Raw genomic sequence first — 27926 nt, 5'->3', positions numbered from 1 at the left:
AGAATTTTTACTATTTATTTTTTTTTTTTTAGTTTTCGGTGGACACAACATCTTTGTTTGTATGTGGTGCTGAGGATCGAACCCGGGCCGCACGCACGCACGCCAGGCGAGCACGCTACCGCTTGAGCCACATCCCCAGCCCGGAAATTTTTACCAATGGAAACAAAGAGAGCTGAGAGAACAGCAGACAGATTAAATCTCACAGAAATGCTTTGAACCTCTGTGTGATAGTCCAGCTTGGTTTGGGGGATTCTGTACTAGCCACTAGAAGCATCTGAGCAAAGACACATCCAAAGAGTGCATGGACAAAATTTTGAATTACTTTTGATTTTTATTAAATTTGACTCAGTTTTTTTCCCCATCACCTCTTCTGAACATTTTTTCTTTATTTCATTTGTATTTCCCAACTAAGGTGTATTTTGCATGTGTACATACCTTTTATTCAAACTATTTCTTCAACTTGAGGGCCTTTTTGTCATTTCTTTTATTACACAGTGACTGTTTTTTCCTTTCATACCCGTTTTCCTCTCACAATCATTTTTGTGTCATTAGTGGCATATAAAATCTTAGTAATATGCTTATTGTAGCACATATTTGGGGGGATATTACATTATATATGTATGTGTTTGCCTTTCTTAGCTTTAGTTTATGATCCCTAAACTCAAACAAGTGTCCAGTTGGCAAGTTGTGAATAAAAAAATAAATAAATGTTCTCTAGTTCTTAATCCACAAAAATAATATGTCCAGTTACAAGAAATAACTTTATGTTGAGAAAGTAATGTTTACTTTTGAATGTTCAATAAAGTTTGACTCATTTCCCATCTGTAAATCCATCTTGGATCTTTTCTATAGAAGACACGACACTTATTCAGCAACACTTTATGGGGTACACACTGGAAAAAGAAGAGAGAGAAAGACTTCTCAAAGAAGTTTAATGTTAAAAAAAAATGGTGCCAGTATTTTGTCTACATGCATGAGTATCTCAAGATTTTAATTTCTTTTCACTTCAAGGAAAATCGTTATGTATAAACATTTTACAAATCTGGTCTCAAAAAACAATGATTTGAATAATCTGTGTTTTAACGAAAAAATGAATCATTAATTTTCTTAGTTTCTCATATAACATGTTTATTAGACATCTCAGTGTCGAGTTTCTTAAGATTTTAACATTTAACCTTAAGATGGAGCTAATACTCTTTTTGGTCTTGGGAATATATTTTGGACTTTCTCATCAACTTTGAGTAAAATGGATGACACTGTCCTTAAATTGTGCTTGGGGCAAAGACAAAGAAGCATCAGCTCATTTTTTCCAACTAATAAAAAATTTAATGGTGCAGTGTTTATTATAACATCATTTTAATGCTATCATCATAATGTTAAATATTCTTACTTTGCCTCGGTATGGTACTGAAGCTCAATATTATCATTCTTAAACATCTGCAATTTTCACTTGTTTTGAATATAGATACTGAATTTTTAACTTGGATTTTGGAAAAAAAATTCTATTAAAGATCAACATTTATCATCCTTTCCCTGTCCCTCAAGCATAAATTTTCAATCTATAAAATTTTCATAAATTTTCAAGTAAGACAACTTGTCCTGGGATATACTGGGAAGTATGATATTGGGAAGTCTCATATTATTAAGTATAGCTTTTCAAGATCACTTTTTAGAAATAAAAAAATTACCTCAGCATTAAAGAGAGAATTAAAAATCATTGAAGTTCTGAAGGAGTATGTGCTTTGATTATTGTTCCCACCTCTTTCTTTTTTTAAATATAAAGTGGCAATTTGTACTATTTTAGAAATATACATTTATATATAAAGTTTTGCATTCAAATCTCTTTATTTTTGATTAACTATGACTAAAGACCACAAATCAAATAAAAACTCTATATAATATATCCTCATTTCAGCATTTGTATATATACACATATCTATTTGTCAAACAATCCACTGTTTTAAAGGTGATTCTGACTTAAAAAAATGCTATTTACAATTTTATGACAAAGAAATAACCTCAGCCTTAATGGTATTAAAATGAGCGGGGAATTTTTATATTTGACTGGGTCTCATCTTTTGCAGATGAAACTAAGCAACATCATGAAAAACTTTCTCAAGAGCAAGGCCTTGTAGAGTAAGCCAACAGGGTAGAAGAATAGATATGCTATTTCTGGGTCTATGTTTAAAAAAAAAAAAAAAGATTGATGATGTTGCCAGTCTTCTTCACCAAGAAACCAGTAGTCCCAAACTATAATCTCCAAACTTTTCAATGAATAACAATCAATTCATTCTTTATCCTTTACTCTTGTCTTAATACTCTCATCTCCCCATAATGGCACCCAAAGATCGCCAATTTAGAAAAAAATACCGAGTTATTGAGTTGTCATTTTCTTAAAAAGAAGAGTTCTTCTAAAGAAGTTTTCTAGATTGATATGAAGCCTATAAATAATCACATTACGGAGGCTGGGGTTGTGGCTCAGTGGTAGAGCACTCACCTAGCATGTGTGAGGCACTGGGTTCGATCCTCAGCACCATATAAATAAGTAAATAAAGGTATTGTGTCCATCTACAACTAAAAAATATATTTTAAAAAATGAATCACATTACATTACATTGATGTCTCTTTATTGTGCCAATCCATAATGGCTTAAAAATGTTCTATGACTTTCATATGTATAATTAAAACCAAAATTATTACTATGATCAAGAATACGATGGCTTGGGGGTCTTCCAGTTTTCTGAAGCACAAAAATCTTAAAACTACCAAATGAAACTGCAGAATGACTTATTTCTATACTTTGAACTTAATTTTAAAATCAAGTTACGTATATTAACCAGAAAGATGTTTTGTAAGACTCTCAAAAGTTTTGTTTTGTTTTCATTCTCAAGTCTATTGATTTTGAAACATATTACAGTAAGAATTTACAGTAACCATGTCTTAATTTATATCTACATACACAATTTCAAAGCTTTACTAAAAGCCATACTTTTCCTGGGAATCTCCCAGGGCATTTTTCTAAAAACTTTTTCCACTTGAAGGAGAAGATAGATGAGTTAAAGACCCAAAAATTAGAACAACGAAAAGTCAAAGTAATTAATAATTATATTTGGAATAAAACAGAAAACAAAGTATTAAAACTGACTAATTTTTGAAGGAAAAAGACAATTATAGTTTTATATTTCATAATAATTTCAAAACTTAGTGAATAATGACTACAATAGGTTTTAATGTACTGTCAAAAAAGCAGCAGTCAAGTAAACCTTTACCCTGAGCTCTGAACCACATTTTCCTCAGGTTTATTCTATAAAAGAAATGAGTTGAAAATAAGCAAAACTAATTTCTAGAACATTTCATTGCAGAGAACATGTGCTTAATATGATATGGAGGAAATACAATACTCAGATTGGGTAGTTAGAACTCTGCTTCTTAACTGGTCTCATGAAAGAGACAGATGTGGGTCTGCATGACAAATAATGGGTAGTCACTGTAAGCAGAGAAAGGAATGTTGTTGGAGATTCCTATTTCTGTCATAATTTTCATAATTAACTAGATTAAATATATTGTCATGAAATCACCAGTGTAAGTAATTGTGAATTCTGTCCTTCGTGTTACTTGTGAAACCATTGCATGTGTTACTGATGAGACCATGTGCATTACTACAGAAGCTCCGGCTGTTTCATGCTAAAAGAGCTTGTGAACCATTTCATTGAAGCCTCTTTTTTATTTTTTTCAAACAAAATAAAGCTTTATGCTTGGGATTTGTTTGGTCCTGGAAGTGACAGGGGTCTTATGTTGAACCAAGAGTGACAAAGAAGATATACCAAGATTTGCATTTTTTTAAACAAGGGTATTCTTTTCCTAGAAGAGTGACATATCTTTTTTTTTTAAATTAAATGCATTTATTTGTTACTTTCCAGATATTTTGATTAAACAAATATCCTTTGAAAATGTGTATTCAAAATCCTTGCCTAGTTGCATAATGTTTATTCTTTCCAATTGATTAGGCAAATTCCTCCATTTTTTTTTTCTGGTAACTTCCCGATAACATAAATAGTATACTTGGTGAAGGACAAGAACCACTATTGAAGAATAATGATCATGTGGAGTGAGGGAAACTACATTGACCTTGAAAGAATACAGCAATCCATGGCAAGGTTGGAAGTGAGGACCTAGAGCTGCAAAGTGTATATATTTTAGGGAGTCATATTTGGAACAAGACATGCTGGACAGTAGAGATATAGGAGAAGTTACATGCTAAGTCTTCTCATTAATAATATCCATAAATCTGCATACATTTTTAAACATTCTGTTTTGTTTTATTTTGTTGAAATTTGGATGTCTCTACATCATTTCTGATTTGTAGGGCTAAGTAGAACTATTTATTCCAATGCAATTGTACAACTTTCATTTCTTGGCTAATATTTTTGTGTAATACTTTAATTTTCCTAACTGTGTGTTTGCTTGCTCTTACACTGAGTTCTTTTTCATTCCTTTAAGCCACTCCCAGTTCAGTCCATTGGAGCCATAGCTGCTAATTCCATAACTGTTTCTCCATGTCACCTGAAAATTCAGTGTACTAACAGTACCCTCTGTCTTCTAAGCTACAGATTTATTGTCAACTGGACTTATAAATGAGGATATATATCAACAAACAGTCCACCAGGTTCATAAGACGGTAAGCTAGGAATTCACAGCTTGCCTCCCATTTTCTCATACAGTTTGGAAAATGCTATATACATAAAACTTCAACAAGGTACAAAGGGGAAATACATTGACCCATTTCCTTGGACTTATTTCTTTATGTGAAACCCATCTCTCTTTCCTGCTGCAAGATATGGTACAAAACTCTCTAAGGCAACTAGACATGTACCTATACTCTCAAAGGTGTCCAAAATGCAAAAAGATAAGAACAAATATAAGAGTATTAGGACAAGAATGTTTTCTAAATGACTAAAAAATAAAATAATATCTTGTATTAATACCTTTGATAAAAATATATTCTCTTAGGAGAATTTGAAACTCTTGTTTATAAAGGAATTTATAAGTCAACTAATACCATTAGTTTCAATACAAGATTAATCTTTTGCCAAAAAAAAAAAAAACAATCTTAATAGGTTCAAGAGTAATTTTTTGAAATTTTCCTTGATGTTAAGTAGTTACTGGCTATATACCTTACAGGCATTAAAAAAGTATAATTCACATGTTCAATTCATGGCTAAAAAAAAATCTTAGAGAAAGTATGTAATTGTGTGTCAATTCTAGATGTCCAAAACAAACAAACAAAAAAACCCAACATCAAACAAAACCACATATCACAGCATTATCAAAAGTTTAAGCCATTTAGAATCTAACATCAGTTTGAGAGTTCAAGTCTCAAAAACCCTTTCCTTCTAGGTAACTTCTTTTCATCTTTATTGTAGTTGTTTATGAAGTAGCCCTCTATTAAGAACAACACAGTTTGATGTTTATGGAGTCCTGATTTATTTTTCCTTTGCTTTTATGTATACTAATCTTTGTGCATGTGAATTTTCTACCACGTTGCAACAGGCAAGCTTTGGTTCACTTTTCTCGTTTTACACAAAGGAAGATTTTGAGTGCAGAATCTTAGCTACTAGGTCCTGCATTGCCATTTTATTTTTCTCTCCTTGGGTGGATTATTGGAAGGACATGGGGAAAGGGAAGGAAAGAGTAAGGGAAGGGATAAGAGAGGGAAGAAGGGAAGAGTTCTCAGCTATGTTGAATCTTGATTCACGACTTTGCCTCCATTCATGGTTGGTGTTCCAGAACTTTTCCTTGAACGTCCTTGTTTTTCTCCAATTTCGTGTAGTGATGGTTCTCTGTACATACACACTGGAAAGCAAAATGACAATAATTACTTATGATAATGAACATCAATTTTGCTTCAATAAAATTCACAAATATTTACTTTAGGATATTCTTCACTTAATCACTGATTTTCCTCCACATTGTGAAAGGGTTTTAGTTTGATGTATGTGGCTATCCCTGGTTCTCTTCCAGTTCTATAAGTCATAACCCTTTAAGCCTTCTTATATTGCAGTATATAGGTTCTTTCAGTTTTCTGGTAGATAAGGTTGGAGTCTTTACAGCCTCCTAACCTATATAATAGGATTTCTATCCAGAGTTAGGGAAGAAATTGGAGGTAGAGCATTTGAAGTTAGAAGTAGCATTTTGCTTTTTTGGTCCATTTTCTGCAATTTAGTTTGGGAAGGGAAAAATATTTACTGACATGCTCCTAACCTTAACCTAACCACTGTAAGAATCATGACATTGTTGTGTCAAACTGAACTTTTAGTTCCAAATTTCAGGACATCCTATAAGAAATGATAATGGAGAGGAGGGAGAAGAGGAAAGAACATGAATCAATTTCCTTGATTACCCCAGATTTTCTTTGTCTAAATTAAGGGACACAGCCCATGATTTTTTAGTTATTCATCAATAGGGAATGTGATTATGCAACCATGAGATTTCATTTTGCATCTATTTAATGGTCCTTTTCTCCTCTCTGCTTTGTCTAACTCTAAAGCCCAGTCTGCAAACTAGCATGGCTGTTGTGAGATTACTGCAACAGAACAGTGTTTTCCAATTTATAGTTATTCTCCTAAGATAGGATCAATCAGCATGTTGAATCCATTTTTGCTTCATTAGACTGTTGCGAGTTAGACAAAACTGACTGTATAAGACATATTTCACTGACGTATCAGGAATTATTATTTTATCCTTCATTTTGGAAAAACAGCTAAGCATCTACATTTATTCAAGCATCACTCAATGGCTTAATAATATGGATGCTATTTCCTACATAACATAGTTTCCTCCCTTGGGCTTGAAAGGTTAAGAGTACAAGTTTGGAAGTCATACTACCTGGATCCACATCTTTTATTAACCCACTTTCTTGCTCCCTGCTCAATAAATCAAACAGGTATTTGAATTGCTGTATTCTTCCTTAGGAAAAAAAAAATGGATGCTTAGATAAAGCAAACTAAGGTCATTCTAGGAATTGTATGCAAATACAAAAAAAAAAATAAAGAAAAGAAAAGAAAGAAAAGGACAGAAAGAGAACAAGATCTTTATCAAACTTACAGATTAAATTTAATTTTTTATGCTTTAACTTTCATTCTTGTTTACAGCTCTGGAATTCAGTAATATATCTAAGTTAAGAAGGGGTATGAACCTCAATAAAATTTTAGAACTGAAACATAATCAAAATAGCGTAATTCATTTAGAATGCAAAAAAGAAAGGAAAAAGCTTTTTTTTGTAATACAACTGCCTTTGATAGCTGTATCAATTTTGAATTGCGCAAAATAAATGCCAAACAACATACAAGAGAAAAATGATGCGTAAGTGTTCGATAAAGTTCATTGTAAGTCCAAACTGTAAACCAAAACCTTTGTAATGAAAATAACAACCACAATGATGATCCCTTGAAAGATCCATCATTTTGAAGTATTCAAAGACATTTAAAATTGATTAAGTCATTTGATAATAATAATAGACCTATAAATATTGTAGGTAAGAAATTATCATCTTTATTTTTTCAAACATAAAAGAACCTAAATGTCTTCCCTAAAGCTAGATTGCGAGCAGGCAGAGAGAGGATAAGAATGCAGGGTTTCAAAGACCAGTAAGCCAGTAAAGCTGTAATTCATCAAATAAAGTATAAATGATTGCCGTATATTAGTTTAAAAGTTTCAACCATATATTAATCAGTATGTGAGCTGGCCTTACCTTTACTAAATATTTTAATGTCATCAAGCAATGATAACAATAAAAACAAATTCAGCATGGCTTTTATCAAAGAAAGAAAGAGTGAGCAAGTATGTGGAGAAGCTGAAATCCATGTGGATTGCCTATGTGGCATCTTTACTTGGACTTCTTAATAAGTTCTTTTGTCACACTATTGCAGACAGTGAAATCCACTTTTCTACTCTTCCCCATTTTAATATATAGCACCCGGTTGTTCTTGCCCAAAACTTAAGTGTCATCACTGTCTTCTCTCTTTACCTAACAACCTACACTCTATCCATTAGTATGCTCCATCTGCTCTGACTTCTAAATAAATCCAAAGTCATTCTTTCTACCTGTGGCTATAAAGCCCTCAAGGAGAAGCTACCATCATCTTGTCTAAGATCCTGGCCAATTTCCTTGCAATCTTGCTCCAAATCTGTAATGACTTCCAAACACATTAGCCACAATATCCAAAGTCCTCAAGGAGGTTACCAGGTCTTATTTTATCTGGTTCCTGCCTCTACATCTTCTGCCCTTCCCCATTTAATCAATCCATTCCAGTCACATGACCCTTCTTGCTCACAAGTGACAAGCTTGGATTACATTAGGGTCTTTGGAAACAATTTTGCTTGGAAACTTCTCCCACATCTTTTCATGGTTTACTACTGAGATTCCATTCAAATGTAATTAATCTGTGTCATTTTTCCTGAGAGGTTTACCTTGACTTCCCTATGTAAAACTGCCACACTTTTCCCCCTTAAATCTAATATCTAATGGTGTGTTTAAATATTTGCTCCTCTATTTATTGTTCATTTGTGTATTTATCGATTTATGCCTTTCTAGATATAAATGCCATGAAATAAACCCACAAATAAAAAACCTTTCTCTTAAGTACCACAGCATCCCTATTAGTTAGAATTATGAAGGATGCTCAGTGAGTGTTCTGTAATTATTTTACAAAGGAATACCCTTATCTATTATCTTTGGTGCCTCACTTCAGAAGATGATAGCTGGAGTAAAGCTTAACTTTCTTTCACTTTTAATGTCAGTGAATCTTTACTTTCTCTAAAGTTCTAAACTTGGGCTGACTGCCCTAAACTGTACCAGTACATAGGTAGAACAGATGATTTTGAAAGAATACAGCAGTGAATATCATGTGATAATCTACATTTATCTAGCTTCTCTAGTTTATTGATATCTGCATAAACAAGTAATATGTCTCATCTTCATAGAAATAAAAAAAGTCAATGGCAAATAAAATAAAACAGCAAAATTAACAACATCCCTTTCTTTCCCCCATATGACCTATGGTAAATTGTAGCCTAGAAAACAAAGGATAGTCTGAGAATCATAGCATCTAATGATTCCATAACTCAGTGTTTCTCAAAGTGTTTCCTCTGACCTGCCAACAGCAAGAGCAGTACCTACAACTTTAAGAACTTTAAATTACTGGACCAGCCTGGACATATAGAATTAAAAACTCAGAGGATGAAGTCCAGAAATTTATGCTTAAACAAGCCCTGCATGTGATTCTGGTTCACATTCAACTTGTAAAGCTGCTCTCTTTAATGCTTATATGAAAATCACTTCTATTGCTCTCTAAAAAACTGAATATTTGTCCATATGTCTTGCCTCTGCAGATGCTAATTTATAACAAGAACACACACAGCAACTGATAAAGAAGTACAATGAATAGCTTTATATAATAACAAAGCCTGTTCTCTTACACACACACACACACACACACACACACACACCCCTCACATTCCTGTTAGAAAAAGCAGGAGGTCTAAAGTTAAAAGGTAACAGTTATGGCCATAGCTTTGCCTTCTTCTAGCCCTAAGGACTTCAGTGAGTTATTTAACTTCTCTTAAGTTTAGATCCCTTATGTTTAAAATAGGAACAATAGGGCTGGGGATATGGCGCAGCTAGCAGTGTGTGTGCCTCGCATGCACAAGGCCCTGGGTTCAATCTCTAGCACCATAAAAAATAAGTAAAATAAAATAGGAACAATAAATATTAATCTGCATATTTTAATGGTTTTGGCGATTCTCAAGTGACAATCTGATTAGGGAAACAGGTTGAAAATAACAATGTGCTATGTGAATGGAATTCAAAGTAGTAGAGCTGCTACAAATTATTACTTCTATGTGGCTGCTGAATTCTTGACAGATTATTTGAAAGCAAAGTCCTGGGTAGAACTAGGTATAAATCTTTGTAAGTCCATGTTTCTCTGTAGCAGAGAGTTGGACCACCTGTGGGCTGGGCCATTGCCATTGTTGTTGTCAGGTTCTGTTTTTCTAATGGAATCAATATAATTTCTGTTTTGGATGAAATTTAGAAATTATGCACTCGAATAACCCCCATCCTCTATCAGTTTCCATGAAAAAATTGGAATATGATTAATCTTTTTATTACTACCAATTTAATCAAATTTTCCTTGGTCCTCTGTAATTTCCCAGAAATGGAAAGGTTAGATTGTTCTGTTAGTTAATGCACCATTAAAGATATTTAATTGTCTTAATAGCAGATCATAGAAGGGCGTGGGCAATTAACATGAAGCAATTTCACGCCTTAATTAATGTCACAAGGAATCCCTTTGGAACTGTAGGAGAATTTTAGTGCTGCTTTGGAAGCAATACACCATAAGAATGTACCCAGTATGACATAAATATTTATTACAAAGAGTTAACAGACATTGTAAATAAAAGGTCTCTATCTTCATTTAGAAAGAGAGCAGAAACAATATTTGTGTGTAGAAGAGGGAGAGGAAGGAGAGTTTTATTAAAGACTAAATTTAGAAACCAGCAAAAGTTGCTTTGAACAAGTTGGAATGGTGTGCAGGAAGAAGGTATCATAGGCCAGCAGAGATCCAGAATTCAAAGATGGAGAGAGCTAAGCTAATGTTTTCTCTGCCACTAAAGGGATCAGCATTATTTGAGATCCTGCTTTGCAATTTCTGTTTTTCTTTTTTAGAATAGTTGGTTCCAAAAGAGAATTTGGAAACAATCTATTGAGTTCTCATCCTAGATAATTAAAATAAAAATATCAAAATAAAATTGCCATTATTGTCTTCCCAATTGGGGCTTTACAACATAATGACTCCTGATTTGTTCTGTTCTTTTTACCTTATTACATAGTTGTTGAAGGGATTATTGTTTTCCCTCCAGATCCAATTTTCTTTCCCTTTAATACTTCAATGACAAGCCTCACAGCATTTCTAAAATACATAAGACAGGAAGACAAAGAAAAAGGCAACTTGTATTTGATCTGACAAAATTTTTCTGAGAAATTGAGCTGTCTTTCAATGTTTAATTTTCGTTTTATTTCTATGAAATGGATGGAATTTATAATTGACTTCACCTTCAGAGATGAATGAGGATGGAAAGATAAATCATTTCCTCAAAATGACTTAGTAAATCATTTCCAAAAGTTTGATCAGAAAAATCAGAATTTCTTCATTCTTGGTTATTTGATGTCTATTAGGTTACTCTTTCTCAGTGATCAATTTAGGAAAATAATTGGAATTACCTCTACTAAACTTCATATAGTAATTTAATCTAGAACTTAAAACATACCTATCTTAATAATTTCTAGAAACTTTAAACTGTAACATTTTAATATATTTAATTCCATGGTATCAGAGAGAGATTTTATGAAGTTTAATCCAATACATTGATCACAATTATTTGAATAAATTTAAATTGCCTATGACCAGATTTGATCAAAAGAAGCCCCAAAGTGCCAAATTCAGTTCCGAATACATTCTCAAATATGGTTGCCATCAGAATCTCTCAGACATTTTTTTTCAACCTGTAGACTTCTAGGTCATACCTAAACTTGATAAATTAGCTCACAAAAGTTTGATCCTTCTGTAGAGATGACTCTCAGTTGATAGATACTGATCTTAATTTGGAAAGATCTTTCTTTCTCCAGGACTCAGTCCTGTAAGCTTAAATCTTTGGAAAGTGCACACATTCTTTTCAGGGAGAAGGAACTTGATTCTGAATACTCAACCACCTGCAGAAGCTGTGTAATGAGCGTCTGGAAGGAAGAGGGAGGAGAAAAGGAGGAGATTGTACTGTGTTCTTTTTAAAAGTGTATTTGGCTGCTGTATCTGATGATAGAGAGGAGGTCACCAGCAAGACAATTTAAATCTGGGGGAGTTATTTCTTTCTGGTGTGAACAATGCTCTGAAAGGGCAGAACTGAGAATCACCAAGCCTGAGATGTTGTCTTGAATTCCTAGGGAGGGAATCTGTGTAAGTAGTGGTTGATGTGCAGTGTACATGGTAATGGGCTTAAATATCAAGTCTATCCATCCTGTGAACAGATGCCCCTGCAACCCCTCATTAACACCTCCTGTGTTCTAAACACCAGATGAGGAATGAAAGAGTGAAATGGGCTGGTGGATAATTATCACTTTATCTCTAGGACTTAAAGAGCCTCAAACTGGTAAAGGTTAATTTTGGGAATTTGACATTCAAAATGAAACACTAGTAGAACTGGAATAAAATCAGAGATGTTTGGGGGGGAAAAGACATAAGTGAAAAAAACAAAAACAAAATAACACCTTTAACTTTTTCTCTACCGAGGGACCATTTCCCTTCAGAAAGGAGCAGCTCACTTACTATGAAGTATTGGACTCTACTAGGGTGTTGACATTTTAGTAGTGGGATTAGGGGTTTACACCAATTCCTTTAAAAAAAAATGAAAATAAAATAATCAACAACGTTTTTGGTTAAATAACAATATAAATAAGCTTTTATGGAGCTATTATTTTATATTTCTTGTATAAAAGCATCTTCAAGTTATGTGTTTTATAATTTGCTTGAGGAAAGAAAATTATCTAAAACCTTCTTTAAAGACATGAGTTACGGGGAGAATGCCTTTCATCCTAACTTTTATCAGAAAGAAAGAAAATAAGAAAGAAAGAAAACAAAAAAGAAAGAGTGAGTACAAATCACACTTTTTTGGAATATCTCATTAAATTGTATTTTTTGTTCAATAATTTAATAAAGGAATTTTTTTTGACTATTTTTATGTGTAAATTCATGGTTTCACACTAAAGACTGACACACAATGTCACTAAATTTTAGAAATAATCTAGTCTAAATTCTAGAAAAGGAAAACTGATAGAATTCATCAGGAATAAAAGCAAAGTCTTCCTAGTTCTTTTTTTAAATTGATTCATTTATTTATTTTAATTACGTATATATGACAGCAGAATGCATTTTGATTTATTGTATGCAATTGCAGAACAACTTTGCATTTCCCTGGTTGTACATGATTTACTGTCTCAGCATATGTGCAGTCATACATGTACCTAGGGTAATAATGTCCATCTCATTCCACCATATTTCCTGAACCCACTTTTCTTTCTTGTCCACATGGCTTTCCATGAACTGTCCTATCTGATTATCCACCAATATACATTTTCCTCATCACGTTGGATGTACCTGTCTCAATTCTGAGTGGTTTAGATCTAGCTTATATCAAGGTATAGCATTTCTGCTTTGCTTTCTGACTTTCCTGAGTATCTGCATATTCATAGGCTTATTTCAGATGCAAGGAGAGTATAGTGTGGGGGTTAGGTGCATATGCCTAGGTATTGGGCTTTCAGATTGACAAACTCAATTTTGTACTTTTCTAGCCCTGTGATCTTGGAAAAGTTACTTAATTACTTTAAATATTAGTCTCCTCACCTGTAAAATAAGAATAATGACAAAGGGCTGTTGTCAAGTTGTACAAAGATAGAGTACACAGCCTGCCTAGAAAAAATGTTAGATTGATAAATTATAAATAGAAGGGTTAAGACTAAGAGGAATGGGAATAATAGCAGTGGTTAGAATAGTTTTAGTATCCCTGAAGGGAGATACTAAACAGAATATTGCCTAACAGAAATTCAAACATATTTCATAATATTGGAAATTCAATTATATCAAATAAAACTGCATAGAAAATCATTGGGTCATTGTTCATATTTTATGTATGATGATGATGATATCAAAGCACATATAAGGTATAAAAGAACTAACCAATTTTATGTGTATCAAGTAAATTATAAGAGCATGAGGTCTCCATTAATCTCTGGGGACTCTTACTTCTAAGGGGAAGGTATATTTCAGATCAAAATGAAGAGAAGCAATTAGTAGACACTTATTCTAGATATTTCCTAGTCCCATGATACTAAATTTAAGTTAATCCCAGAACCTTTCTCAGGCTGCAGCCCCTCTCCCTGGTCTTCATGGAGGTAAAGCACTTCATTCTAAGGTCCGAATGCTTTGGCTTGAATTCTGGCTCTGCCTAGCTACATGATTTAGGAAAAATTGCTTAATGTCTCTGTGCTTTATTTTCAACTTTTGTAAGTGGACACAATAGTTGAAGCTAATTTGTAGAAATGGAATGAAAATTGAGACAATAATTGAAGCATATTTAGAGGAGTACTTCTGAAAATTAAGCATTTACATAACTGGTAACTAATATTATTCACAAAATTGAACCTTGTTCTCCAAGATAAATGGCAGAGATATTTATAGAGAATTAAAAGATCTTTGGTCTTACAGAGACCCTGCATACAATAGAGGAAAAAGTAGGCCCAAATATTCATCATGTCAGATTAGGCCCTGACTTCCTTAACAAGACTCCTACAGAGCAAGAAATAAAATCAAGAATCAATAAATGGGATGGATTCAAACTTAAAACCTTCTTCTAAGCAAAAGAAACAATCAATGAAGTGAAGAGAGCCTAGATTTTGAGAGCAATTTTTTGCCACTTGTGTATCAGATAGAGCACTAATCTCTAGGATATATAAAGAACTCAAAAAACTTAACACCCCAAAAAATAAACAGTCCAATCAATAAATGGGGTAAGGAGCTGAACAGACACTTCTTAGAAGATTTAAAATTGATCAACAAATATATGAAAAAATGTTCAATATCTCTAGTAATTAAAGAAATGCAAATCAAAGCTACTCTTAAGATTTCATCTCACACCAGTCAGAATGGTAGTTATCGAAAATACAAACAACATTAAGTGTTGGCAAGGATGTGGAGGGAAAGGCACACTCATACATCGCTGATGGGACTACAAATCAGCGCAACCAATCTGGAATGCAGTATGGAGAATACTTAGAAAACTTGGGATAGAACCACCATTTGACCTAGCTATACCACTCCTCAATCTATACCCAAAGGACTTAAAAGTAGCATACTATAATGATGCAGCCATATCAATGTTTATAGCAGCTCAATTCACAATAGCTAAATGGTGGAATCAATCTAGATGTCCTTCAATAAATGAATGGATAAAGAAACTGTGGTATATTTACACAATGAAATATTACTCAACATTAAAACAGAATAAACATTATGGCATTTTCAAGTAAACGGATGGAGTTGGAGAATATCATGCTAAGTGAAGTAAGGCAATCCCATACAACCAAAGGCCGAATGTTCTGATTAATTGAATGCTGATCCATAATGAGAAGGGGGGCATGAGAAGAATGAAGGGACTTTGATTGGGCAAAGGGGAGGGAAGGGAGGAGAGAGGCCATGGGGGCAGGAAAGATGGTGGAATGAGATAGATATCATTACCTTAGGTATATGTATGACTGCACATATGGTGCAACACTACATCAAGTACAACCAGAAAAATGAAAAGTTGTGCTGTAATTGCATACAATGAATCAAAATGCATTCTGCTGTTGTATATATCTAATTAGAATTAATTAATAAATTAATTAATTTTTAAAAAAGATATTTGGTCTAAATCAATTGAGCTTTTTATCTTCAAAAGTGATTCTTCTCATCACATTCTTTATACTTCACACCTAAGTTTTCATTGCCACAAATGAAAAAAAAAAGGACCTTGGAAGTAAATCCAGGTATTAGTGAATCTGATTTAGAATGAACTTAACTTTTTCCCAGAACAAGATGAAAATCATTATAAAGCAATGGTAAATAAGAAAAAATTAAAACAATCAACTAAAAGATGTAAATAAGCACATTAGGAAATCAGAGATATTCTGATGCTTCATCGATGATGCAAAACTAAAGCAGAAGTTGTTACCCAATTCCACCATTGTTCTAAAATAACTGAATACATATTTGGTATGTAGCCATCCAGAACCGAGGCTACATGCCTAGCTTCCCTCTGCTTGAATCTGACTGCCTGTCTAGGTTGTGGACTGTGTGTATATCACATGGCAGATAATGGAGATCATTTTTTAAAAGAAAACAGGCACAGACTTTTGATTCTGTCTTCTTTCATTCTTCTTCCACTTTCTGATTATGATAAAGATGGGGACAAGGGCACACCCAGGACCAGTGTGCCTGCTTGTGGCAATAGTGCAGCACACAGTTCTACACAACATATTAGGAAGACAGGCACTAAAACCTGGATGCAGCCAAACTTCCTAACAATTGGGAAGCCTCATACCATCCCTGGACAGCTGGTCTTTAGATTTGGCTTATAAGAGAAATTGTATGAGTAAGCTGCTATTGATGTAAGCTGTGTATTGTGCAAAGCACCTAATTCTCATGTTTAGGAATGTCAGGTTGTCTCTTTCCACATCTGTATCAAAATGCAGTCACAAACAGAATTAAAGCAGTTCTGGAACTAGAAACATAATCATCATAATTTTTTTTTTTGCATATGTACACATGGTCACCCAGGACCAAAGTGTTATAATCATGAGCATTGGTTACAGTTTTTTTTTTTCCTTTTGCTGGGGTTGGTGGGAGGGGTTCAGTATAAAATGTATTATCCATATAAGGAATAAATAAAACATGAATCTTTGTCGTCACGCTTCCTTGAATTTTCCAAAAATTGTTAATGACCATGCACTACTTTCATAAGTACAAAAATATCAGCTTAAATGCAAAAAAAAAAGGATGCAAGAATTGAAAGCATAATTTGTCAAAAATGATTCTTAAGAATCAGTACATTTTCCCATGGGAACATGATCAACTTCTTAAGTACCCTTCTGCCTGACCTTACAAGGCAGGCACTTCCTGCCTCTTCTCACTGCTCCTGGAGTGTTTCCGTCTGAGTGTTCCTCTCCTCTCATCTCAAATTCTGTGAACCTGGCCTAGTGCTAAAGATATCCTTGAATATCATTTTCTCATTAATATCTTCCTTTTAGTGGAAGCCATAGTTCTTTCTCTAAATCCCAGTATCAATTCCCACAGCATGGGAATTTTTTTTCCACTATACCATAGTGAACATATTTCATATCTCCATGAATATTATAACATTCTCTGGAGCATGTAGTTCTTTCTACTTTGTCTTTATATTTATCTACTTGTTCATTTGTTCATTCACATGTTCACTTATCCAGTTCTCAACTCCTGACTGAATATCTCTTTATGACACGACAGATATTATACAAGACATAGGGGTATAAGAAAAAAATAAAATAGGTTTTGTTCATTCAGAGAATGAGCTAACCATGAACAAGAGGCAACAGAGGGGCAATAAGTAAATTTTATACAATAGAATCATTTCTATGGGAGAGAAATATATACAATGATTGGAAGGCAGAAGGCTTAATTCTTGAAGAAAGCCAGGGAGACTGCCACGGAAGTAGAGATTCTTGAATTAATTGGTACAAGGGTTGATTGGCATTTTTCTGGCAGATGAGATGAGTGGGTGCATACTGGAGCAGGGCATGGACAGTATGAAGTCCATAATAGTGATGATCCATTGCAAGAAAAAGGAAAGTTTAGTTTTGTAGGCCTAAAGATACAAGATGCAAGGAGAGATCTGAGAGGGACTAGGAGCTTTAATGTCACATTCCACCCAGTACTTTGAATACAATATCGACTTAACAGATATTTGTTGACTATTGCAGTCATATTTAGTATATATTCTGCAGCAAGCCTTGTGGATTCTGCTCCACTGACTGAGCCTTATGAGATATTTTATGGTTTAGCAAATCAAACTAAGAGTTGCAACACACCTAATTATGGAACTTTTAAGGAAAATCATAGTTGACCAAATTAGGTTTATTACACTCCTCACTTTGAAAAGTGGATACTATATCAAAGGATCAAGGAAAGAGGTGATAGGCTCCACTGGGAAAGATACAATTTAATGGTGATCACAGAAAATATTTCACTGTTTTTTTTCCTTAAAAACCAAAGAAAAATTAATACCCTATGTTGTTATATTTGCTTATAGAAATGTAGAAATTAGTACATAAATGTATCTCTAAAAACCTTTTGCAAACTTTAAAGCACTGTAATAATATTATTGATTTTTTCAAGGGTATATTCGGAAAAATTAAAATACTATGTTCAACATAATTTTTTTCCCTAAATACCAAAGGAGTGTGGTAGGTTTCTTTTTTCCTTCTTCTTCTTCTTTTTGGTTCTAAAGATTGAACCCAGGTATGCTTAACCATGGAGCAATATCCTTAGCCCTTTTATAATTTTTAATATTTTATTTAAGACATGGTCTCAAATAGTTGCTTAGGGCCTCACTAAACTGCTGAGACTGACCTAGCGTTGAACTTTCAATCCTCCCGCCTCGCTTCCTGAGTCACTAGGACCATAGGTGCACACCACTATGCCCAGATTGATAAGATTCTTTATTCTTTTTTTTCTTTCTTTATTGATGAGAAAAGGTCCTCATGTGTACTCTGATATTTTGTTCTCATCTGTTGCTTTATAGACAGACCCTAGAGAATTAGCAAAGAGTGGAATTGTTTTCAACACACATATCAGGGTCCAAAAAATTAAAGAAGTTAGTTTCATACCTTCAATAGGCTTTGGTACAAAATGTGAAGAGGGCTTGGTTTTCTTCACTCTGTTTCCCTTCATAATTTGACCTTCTTTATTGAGTCCCAGAAACCATGCTCGGCCCGATTCTTGCTGGCGATACAGTGTGGAAGAATAAATCACATAGTAGTTTTCAAACACAGATTCCTTAAATTTGCATTCTGGGGTAAAAACATCCTACAGGGAAGGAAAAAAAAAGAAATGTAAAAAAGAGAAAGGTTGAAAAATGAATCAGCAAATGCGAAATATACTCCACTCCACTTGGAATACAGGTCCTCTGTAAAGAACCGGAGAGAGGTGACTGCACATAATTTCAGGAGTATTAGTATAAATCTTTATTGTACAAAACCAAGAAACAAGATTTCCTTTCTAACCAATTTTCACTCCGGAGAAAACAACTGCTGAGCTGTGAGTCCCACATTGGGCCAGAATCACTAAAGACTGCAGCCAAGTCCAAACTCTGATAATAATGTTTTTTGCAAATTGAAGCACTTAGCCAGTCCTAATTTTAGTGACCCTTAGCATGTAAATAAAGTAGACTTTATCCCTGGATAAAGTAGACTTTATCCCTGGAAGTCAAAATCAAATGCAACCACAGCAAACACAGGTACATGAAATGTTTTGAAGGGGACCACCATGCCTGTACAAGAATCTGTTCTACAGCCAAAGATTGTTCCATGAACTTAACAGGATGCTACCACTTTGTCCAATACAAATAATTTTCCCTGTAGCTTATTAATCAAAACCTCAGATACAAAAACCTCGGGAATAAGCAGTAGAAATAAGTACTACTATGTAATCGTATATTTAACCCTGTGAGGAACTTTCCACAGCTGTATCATTTTATGTATTCACTAGCAAGATGTGAGTATCACAGTTTCTCTACATTCTCACCAGAACTTTTTAGTAGTCATTTTTGTAAAGATGCAGTTAATGCATGATTTGATAATCCTACTTTTAGGTATATGCCTAAGGGAAATAAAACATGTCCACACACAAAAAAAAATATATTTTCATAGCATCATTATTCATACTGTGCAAATGACCCAATTAGCTCTTAACTGATGAATAGATAAAGAACTCACGGTCCGGTCATACAATTTAATTTTATCCATCCACAAAAAGAAATGAATTATTGACTCATGACAATATGGAGACCTAGGAACATATGCTAAGTGGAAGAAGACAGACACAAGGGCCACACGTTATTTGATTGCATTTAATATGAAATATCCAGAATACAAAATCCAGAGATGAAAAGAAATGGATGTCAAGGGCAAGGGGTGGCTGTGCAGATAAATGGGTAGTGACTGTTTTCTGGAGAGATGAAATTTTTCTGGGATTAGACAATGGTGATGTTTTCAAAAATTTGTGAATATACTAAAAAACACTGAAATATATACTTTTAAATGTGGATTTTCATGATATATGAATCATGTCTCAATAAAAAAGAAGAATTGGAGAAACAAGAGACTAGAGAAGGTGAGGGAAAACAATGACAACATTGCATAGTTCTTATCTGGTAGCAGCACAGGACTTAACAATGAACCTGGGTATTGGAAAATAGGCTCTTCTATGGCCTTGTCTCTGCATTGCTAGAACAGAGTTTAATCACTGCCAAATATAGGGATCGAAGTGATAAAGATTCAATTTACAAAATGTCCTACATTGTTTTGCATTACTGTAATGAAATACCTGAGATATGCTCACTTTAAAAGAAAAGTTTTAGAGACTAGAAGTTTAAACAGTGTAGCTATTGGATCTACTGACAGCCCCATGGCAGATACAGGGAATGAGAACATCAGTGTGAGAAAGATTTCACCCCTCAAAACTCACAACCAGGGACAGACAGGGGTTCCAGCCCATTCTGGGGGCATGCTCCCAGTTGACCTCAGGAGCTCCCCCTATGCTGCACCTCTTAAAGGTCCCACTTTTTCCCAATATTGCTGCCCTGGGGATCAGATCTTCAACACATGAACTTTGGGGGGATACACTTAGAACAACCCAAAGATAAGATATAAGATATCCTATAAGTCTCAATTTTTCTTCTAAGATTAGGTTAAAAGATACAAAAAACAAATTAAAATTTGGTGCAGATTTTACTAGTTTTCTTTAAAAACCAAATTGATCAAAATAACCCCAAACCTTTTATTTCTAAGTCTAGCCTTATACTAGTAAACACTATATTATCCTTAGATGCTAAGAGACCTGGAACATTCAAAGAATAAGTTCTGTGTATAAGATTTCAAACCTCACAATAGGAGGTGAGAAAATATATGAGGCAAAGAATTTTGTATAAATGTATATATTGTCATATAGGTAGGAGTGATATGACCTAACATACATCACTGAAATATGAAATTTGTAAATTTAGAGACAGATGTTAAAGCTGCTTAGAGATGATTCAATGTGCTGCTTTTATTTAACAAGGTAACTGAAGCCTGTGATAATGAAATAATTGACCCAAGGATCACACAAAGTTAGAGGTAGATCAGGACACTTAGCCAGAACAATGGTCTCCTGGCTGCTGGCTCAGTAAACTTCCCACAGAACTATGCATTGTTTCCTAATGCAAAGCCAAGCCTGTCCTTGATGTGGACTGTTAATGGGGCAAACTTTACTCATTATCATAGGAAACTTTGTCAGCCACGCATAATTACTCTGTTGTCATTTACATATGAGAAAAATAACACTTTCATTTAATAAATAATGAACTCCTAGGTTTCTATTCCACTTTGTAATTGTTTAACACTCCCTCCTGAAAACAGCAAAAGTCCAGGATATTGTAAAGGAACTGAAGTCCTGGGGTCTGAGCCAGGAATAGCATTATAGAAAATGGGAAATCATATACAAAATATTCAGAGCCTATGAACAGACACTTCTCAGAATATGATAAACAATCAACAAATATATGAAAAAATGCTCATCATCTCTAGCAATTAGAGAAATGCAAATCAAAACCACTCTAAGATTTCATCTTACTCCAGTCAGAATGGCAGCTATTATGAATACAAGCAACAATAAATGTTGGCGAGGATGCGGGGAAAAAGGTACACTCATACACTGCTGGTGAGACTGCAAATTGGTGCAGCCAATATGGAAAGCAGTTTGGAGATTCCTTGAAAAACTTGGAATAGAACCACCATTTGACCCAGGTATCCCTCTCCTTACTCTATACACAAAGGACTTAACAGCACACTACAAGGACACAGCCACATCAATGTTAATAGCAGCACAATTCACAATAGCTAAACTGTGGAACCAACCTAGATGCCCTTCAATAGATTAATGGATTAAAAAATGTTGCATATATACACAATGGAATATTAATTCAGCAGTGAAAGAGAAAAAAAATCATGGCATTTGCAGGTAAATGGATGGAGTTAGAGAAGATAATGCTAAGTGAATCAAATGCCAAATGTTTTCTCTGGTATAAGGAGACTGATTCATAGTGGGATAGGGAGGGGGAGCATGGGGAGGAATAGATGAACTCTAGATAGGGCAGAGTGGTGGGAAGGCAAGGGAGGGGGAATAGGGTTAGAAATGATGGTGGAATGAGATGGACATCATTATCCAAAGTACATGTATGATGACTCAAATTGGTGTGAATATACTTTGTATACAACCAGAGATATGAACAACTGTGCTCTATATGTATAATAAGAATGGTAATGCATTCTGCTGTCATATGTAAATAAAAATAAATAAATAAAATCAACAAAGGAAAAAAAATTCAGATCCTAATTGGAAATGAAAATTTAAGTGGAATATCCCATTTAATGTTATTCCAAAGGAGGTATATGAAGAATTAGGATTTAGGAATAAGGCAAATATTAACACCCGACCAGGGCAGGACATGCAGGAAAATATGGCAGGAGGTTAGTGCAAGCACTTCTGTGGGCACAGGCAGCATCCTTGAAAACGAGCAGGCAAATCTTAAGGGTACAGAGCTACCTTTGAGAGTGATTCTTAGTGCAACCATTACCATTTATTAGCAATTTCAATTTCAGTATGAAGCTGGACATCAAAGAATTTACACTGTTTGTTATTATCACATTTTTATATAATGAGTTCTGAGCCCTAGAGTTGGAGCAAGAAAATCAATCAAGGTTTGCTTCTGACACCATACACATCAGTTGTGGGGTTTAAGTAAGTGACTGAAACTCTAATTTTCACATTTTTCAACTGTAAAATGAGTGATTTTAAGTAAAAAAATAGTTGATCTGTATAGAAGCAGTTCATAAATTTTTAGGTTTTACAAAATTCCTAAATTATTATTGCTGTTCAGTTTTCTTCTTAGAGTAAAAAACACAATCATGTAAAAAGACCATTATTTCTGTGCCTTTGTTACACTTGCTACTATCTGCTCCAGAACCAGAAACCTCCCCCTTAACTGTTGCTAAAACAAGTGCACATATAAGCATGTTTTTTAATGAGTTATCTAAAGCTTTAGGCAAAGACATAGGTCATCACATACATTCAGAAGGTGTTCCGTGGGTTGAGTGTTTAGAATGGCAACAAATCTAATGCATAATGGAGACAGGCAGAAGTGGAGTCACAGGTGGTCAAATCCTAGGCCACCTTTACCAGGTGCATACGATAAAAACAGAGTAAAGAGAACAGTATACTAAGGAGGAATTTTTTCCTTTTGAAAAGTCACCCTGCAACTCACGAGTTTTGTTTATCTTTATCACCCTGGGCTCCCAATTCAATGCAGGCATTATACCAAGGTTTATAGAAATACTTGATGAAACAGAATCAAGCCCACATGTATATTATTTATGTACACGTGGTAAAAGCTAGGCTTATTTTTCCCAAAAATTAATTTTGATCTTCCCATTGTTCAAACTTAAGCAGACCTTAAATCCAGGGAAATATGAATGTTTTAGAAGTGTTCTGAATTTTTGAATACTTATACTTTTCTTTGTGCAATCTTTACACAACTGGGGTTTTGGTGCAGCATTTTACAAACCATTATATGAATGGTCCTTTTCACATTCTGAATACCTTTCCACTCCAGCCATGCCCTCTAAAGTAAAGAACTTCTGCCTATTTCAATCCAGATGATGAAGAAATGCTGTAGCACTAAGCCCCAAGTGGTCACTTTGGACACCTTCCATTGTGTCCCTATCCATCATTTCCAAAGCACTATTAAAGTCTCCTTGACCCACAATGTTGATCCACACTCCACTTTGACCCTCGCCCACACTGAATCTTTTCCTGACTCTCCTCTCTACACAAGGACAACAGAGATCCTACATAGCTTCTGGTTTCTCAAAGTCTCTAGTAGCCTCGTCCCTTACTACTAGGACAGACCAACTGTGCCGGTACTGCCCTTCCAGCACCCATTTATATGGAGTACTCATTAATATATAAACACCATGAAGAACAAAGAGACAGAAATTTAGAGATATTAATGAATATGGATTAAATATTGTGTTTTTCAGGATTAACTACACTGCCAACATTATTTACATCACATGACAACTACCTGCTAAGGCTCTAGTTCCTAACCAACCCCCAATTCAACTGCACTCTCAATGTTCTCCTTACATCTCTACCAAATAGGAATGAGACAAATGTTCTTCCCAGTCACTTCAGATTTAGTGAGCCCTCCTTCCTTCAATTTCTCCTAATATTTGGTATTTCTGTCTTGTATCTTGATGGGAATTTTTTTCTCCCACCATAGACACTGTGAATTTTGGTTCACAGGAAAATATTCTTCATTCACACTTTTTATGAAGCTTGGCACCTTCAGCACTCATTTTATTCTTGTTGAAATAAACAATGAGAATGTTAGAAGTCACAGAAACAGCAAAGATTATGTGATAAGACAGAAGTGATTGACAGGACTGACTTAGTTTCTTTGGCTGTATAATCTTGAACATGTCATTTAATGGTGATAAAAATCTTTGATTTTTTATTTAGAAAGTAGGGACAATAATTCTAATATTAAAAATGTGGTAAAGATTAAGTAAAATGCTAAGTCTTACTTCCCAAAATGTTTGTCCTTCTTTCAAAATCAAGTTTTTCCTACATAATTCACTAAGAGATTTGAAGCATGAGAATTTTAATACCAATAATCATAATTACTTCATAGGTTCTAAGTAGGTTAAGTTTTTTAAGATGAAAATATAACACTTGTAAATGATATCATTTATTCATGAAAGATATGTTTTCCATTCCCTCACCAACTTATACATTCTATTTATCTTTTTATATTCTAGAGCATTATTCAAGGTCCAAGAGTAATTGTTTTATTTACTAATAATGCATGTAAAACTAACCATTTTCGTGCTTCTATAATAATATTTATATCAAGACTTTATTTATATCTGGAAAAACCATTCAGACACTGTAAATTTCTGGCTTAGTATTCACTGACAATTTTCTGAATCTTGGCAAACCAGTTAACCTTTTGAATCTCCAATTCCTTAGATGTACTCTGAAAGTATGTTTACTACAGACTCAGGGTAAAGATCAAATTACATAACACCTGTGAAAGCTCTTTAATGGCTACAAAGAATATGCAATCGTTGGAGATTTATTTATTTTACATGGAATACTTAAACATTATGACTTTAACAGATGACATCTGCTTGGAGTAAAATATTTGAAAGGTAAAGAATGCCTTGTGGTTCAGTTACAACTACTTTTGCTCCCCTAGTTTTACTTGTAAAACGTACACTTTCCAACTTGGGTAGGGGTACAGGATTTGAATAGCCCTGGAGAGTGAGTAGAGTTAAAATGGTACAATCACAACCTAGCTGCATCCTGGTCTTTGCAGATCCCCATTTTCTCCTCCCTGCTCTGGCTGTGATGATCCCTGGGATGAATGTGCAATGAAAGAATGAGCACACCAACAAGCACTGATCCCTTTGTTGTAGTTCAAACGTAACAAACACATTTCATTCCAAATCCTTTAGACTCGATATCTCTTGTTCTTGGAAACCTCTGCAATCTATTTCATCCAGTCACTGCCTAAATGTGACTACCTCAGAGAGGCCTCCCACCTTGCCCACCACCTTTCATAAGCAAGCATTATTTTGCTTTGTTTTGTTTTGCTGGGGATTGAACCCAGGACCTTGTGCATACTAGGCTGACACCCTACCAACTGAGCTACATCCCCAACCAATCAGCAGGCATTTTCTCCAGTCACTTTCTAAACTTTTACCTTTCTTCCCCCCGCCTTCATAATTCAATATTGCCTGACATTTTAGGACACAGAAACATGTTTAAGATTCATAAAGGCAGAATCCATGATCATAATATTTCACTCTTATTCTCAGATCTTGGAATTAAAAAAAAAAAAAAAACTGTGAAGAGAACGTCGTGAGGCCTGGAAGCCTGGAATTATACTCTGTGCATCTCTTACGTTGTGTTCAAATCTGGAAAGACACTTTTCTTCTTAGGTTTTCAGTTTCTCCAAAATGTAAGATAGCCTTTTGTGGAATTAGGCAATCTCCAATATACCTTTTGTCTTAAATCTCCTATAGATCTGCCATTCATATTAAATAATTAAAGAAGTTCTTGAGATTAAGGATTCCATATTAAATATTGTTATTTCAAAAACAATTGTACAATCGAAATGGAAGTAATATATTATTGAAAAAGCAAAAAAAGAAAAAGGTAATCAGAGAAAAAAGACATTACTATCAACTGTGTAATTATGGCTAATGATTCTATGGTAAAAATTGCTGATTTTTTTCGGGTACAAATAGCTCTCTGATTTTGATTTATTTTCTTTTTCTGATTAAAACCCCAAATATACACTCATCTGTTATTTTCTGTTTTGTTATTGTTTTTGTTTGTTGAGACCTGGTCTTTCTATTTATCAGGCCAACGTTGAATTCATAGGCTTATGTGATTCTCCCTACTCAGCCTCCCAATAGCTGGGACTAAGGACATGATTGCCACCATGCCCAGCTATTCACTGTTTTTATTGCATAACCATCTTCCCTGTTTTCTGTGCAATCTTGTTTACTGACTGGGTTGTGTTATGGAAGAGAAAATAAATAAATACTTGCTGATTCTTGCAAAACCACTTACATTCAGTAACTCCAAAGTAGAGATTTCCTTTGGTTTTTAACCTTTGAATATTTGGCTGTGAAGTTTCTGGTTTACTAACTTCATTAATGGCCTTTAGATGCACAGAACTTGAAAATCCTAGGTATATTAACAGCAGCTTTGTTAACTGTGTTGTCAGACATGATGATACTAAATCAAGTGAGAGAACTATTGTTTTCCATCCTGACAAGAGGCAAAGAAAATGCTAAATTACATTATCTCAAATGAATGATTTTTTAAAAAAACTGTGGTTGTTTGGCTAGAACAAGTCTAATTTTGTAACTCAAAAAAAAAATCTCTGCAGATATGGAAACCTTTGTCTATACACTTTAGAGATAATTTTTACTGGAAAATTACTGAGAGTTAATTCCTCTAAAAATAAAGGTTCTTTGTTAACACACTCTTTGCAGTATCTGACAAGGCAGCAAGGTAAATTTATATCATCAAAAAATAATGCAACCTGTGGTTCCTGGAAATTAATTTTGGAGGCTTTTTGACCTTGGGCAAGTTACTCAGCTTCTATAAAACTCAGCTTAATCCTCTGTAGGTTAAAGCTACTCATGCCTTCATTGTAAGGTTGTGATTATTAAATGAGACAAGGATGGTATATTAGGTATATTATTTAATTTACTCTTGGTTACAATCTTTAGGGAATAACTGTTATAACAAATGAGAATGGGTTAGCCTCAGCAGCAGGCTGAGAAACAGCACTTTACTTGTGTCCTGAGCAAGTCTTACTTGTTGACAAGCTAATCAGGGTCACCTTGCTTCCGTCTCAATTTGGCCATCTATTTATAGACCACACAGAGAAATCTGATCATTCCTCTTTTTCTGGAATCATGTTGTTGCCATCAATCAGAGATGAATGATGTGATTGTCAGGTTCTTATCACATGCTAAAAAAAGCATTATATACTACATGGATGCTTGATTTAGCCTCTAGCAAGAAGCCTGCAAGTATGTAAGGTGGGGTGGGAAATAGGAGAATGCATATGGGTAAAGGGAGATGTCCTTACCACTCACTGTTATCATCAAAATTATTTCCATGAGGCTGCAGTTGCAGCTCAGTGGTGGAGTGCTTGCCTAGCACGGGTGAGGCACTGGGTTAGATCCAGAGCATGACATAAAAATAAATAAATAAAATAAAGGTACTGTGTCCATCTACAACTAAAAAATATTTTTAAAAATTATTTCCAGAATTTTCCATGTTTTAGAAGCAATGTATCCACAGCAGAGATTGGCGGAACCATGAAATTCTCCATGGAAAATACCGTTAGTTCTTATGAAAGGAGCATGTTCACAACACGTAACCAGGGTGCCACTAATTAAA

The 27926-nt window shown here is 34.4% G+C and overlaps 1 protein-coding gene across 4 annotated transcripts in view; it reads right to left on the bottom strand.

The window, feature by feature from the left end:
- Nucleotides 1–2183: 2183 nt before the first annotated feature.
- Nucleotides 2184–27926, bottom strand: part of Fgf12 (fibroblast growth factor 12) — a 513569-nt gene continuing 487826 nt past the window's right edge. For all 4 annotated transcript variants that reach the window (XM_058583579.1, XM_046458017.2, XM_046458016.2 and 1 more), the window contains 2 exons: nucleotides 18509–18707; nucleotides 2184–5853 (listed from right to left, as the gene is read on the bottom strand). In XM_058583579.1, the coding sequence (XP_058439562.1) occupies nucleotides 5735–5853; nucleotides 18509–18707 (318 nt within the window). In that variant the 3' untranslated portion in view covers nucleotides 2184–5734. The remainder of the gene's footprint in view (nucleotides 5854–18508; nucleotides 18708–27926) is intronic.

This window comes from Marmota monax, unplaced genomic scaffold (assembly GCF_021218885.2).
Source record: "Marmota monax isolate L192 unplaced genomic scaffold, Marmota_monax_Labrador192_F-V1.1 WCK01_AAM20220418_F8-fsc00052, whole genome shotgun sequence".
Classification (NCBI taxonomy): Eukaryota; Metazoa; Chordata; class Mammalia; order Rodentia; family Sciuridae; genus Marmota; species Marmota monax.
Note: the sequence above shows the minus strand (reverse complement) of the source record. Positions and strands in the feature narration are given on the sequence as shown.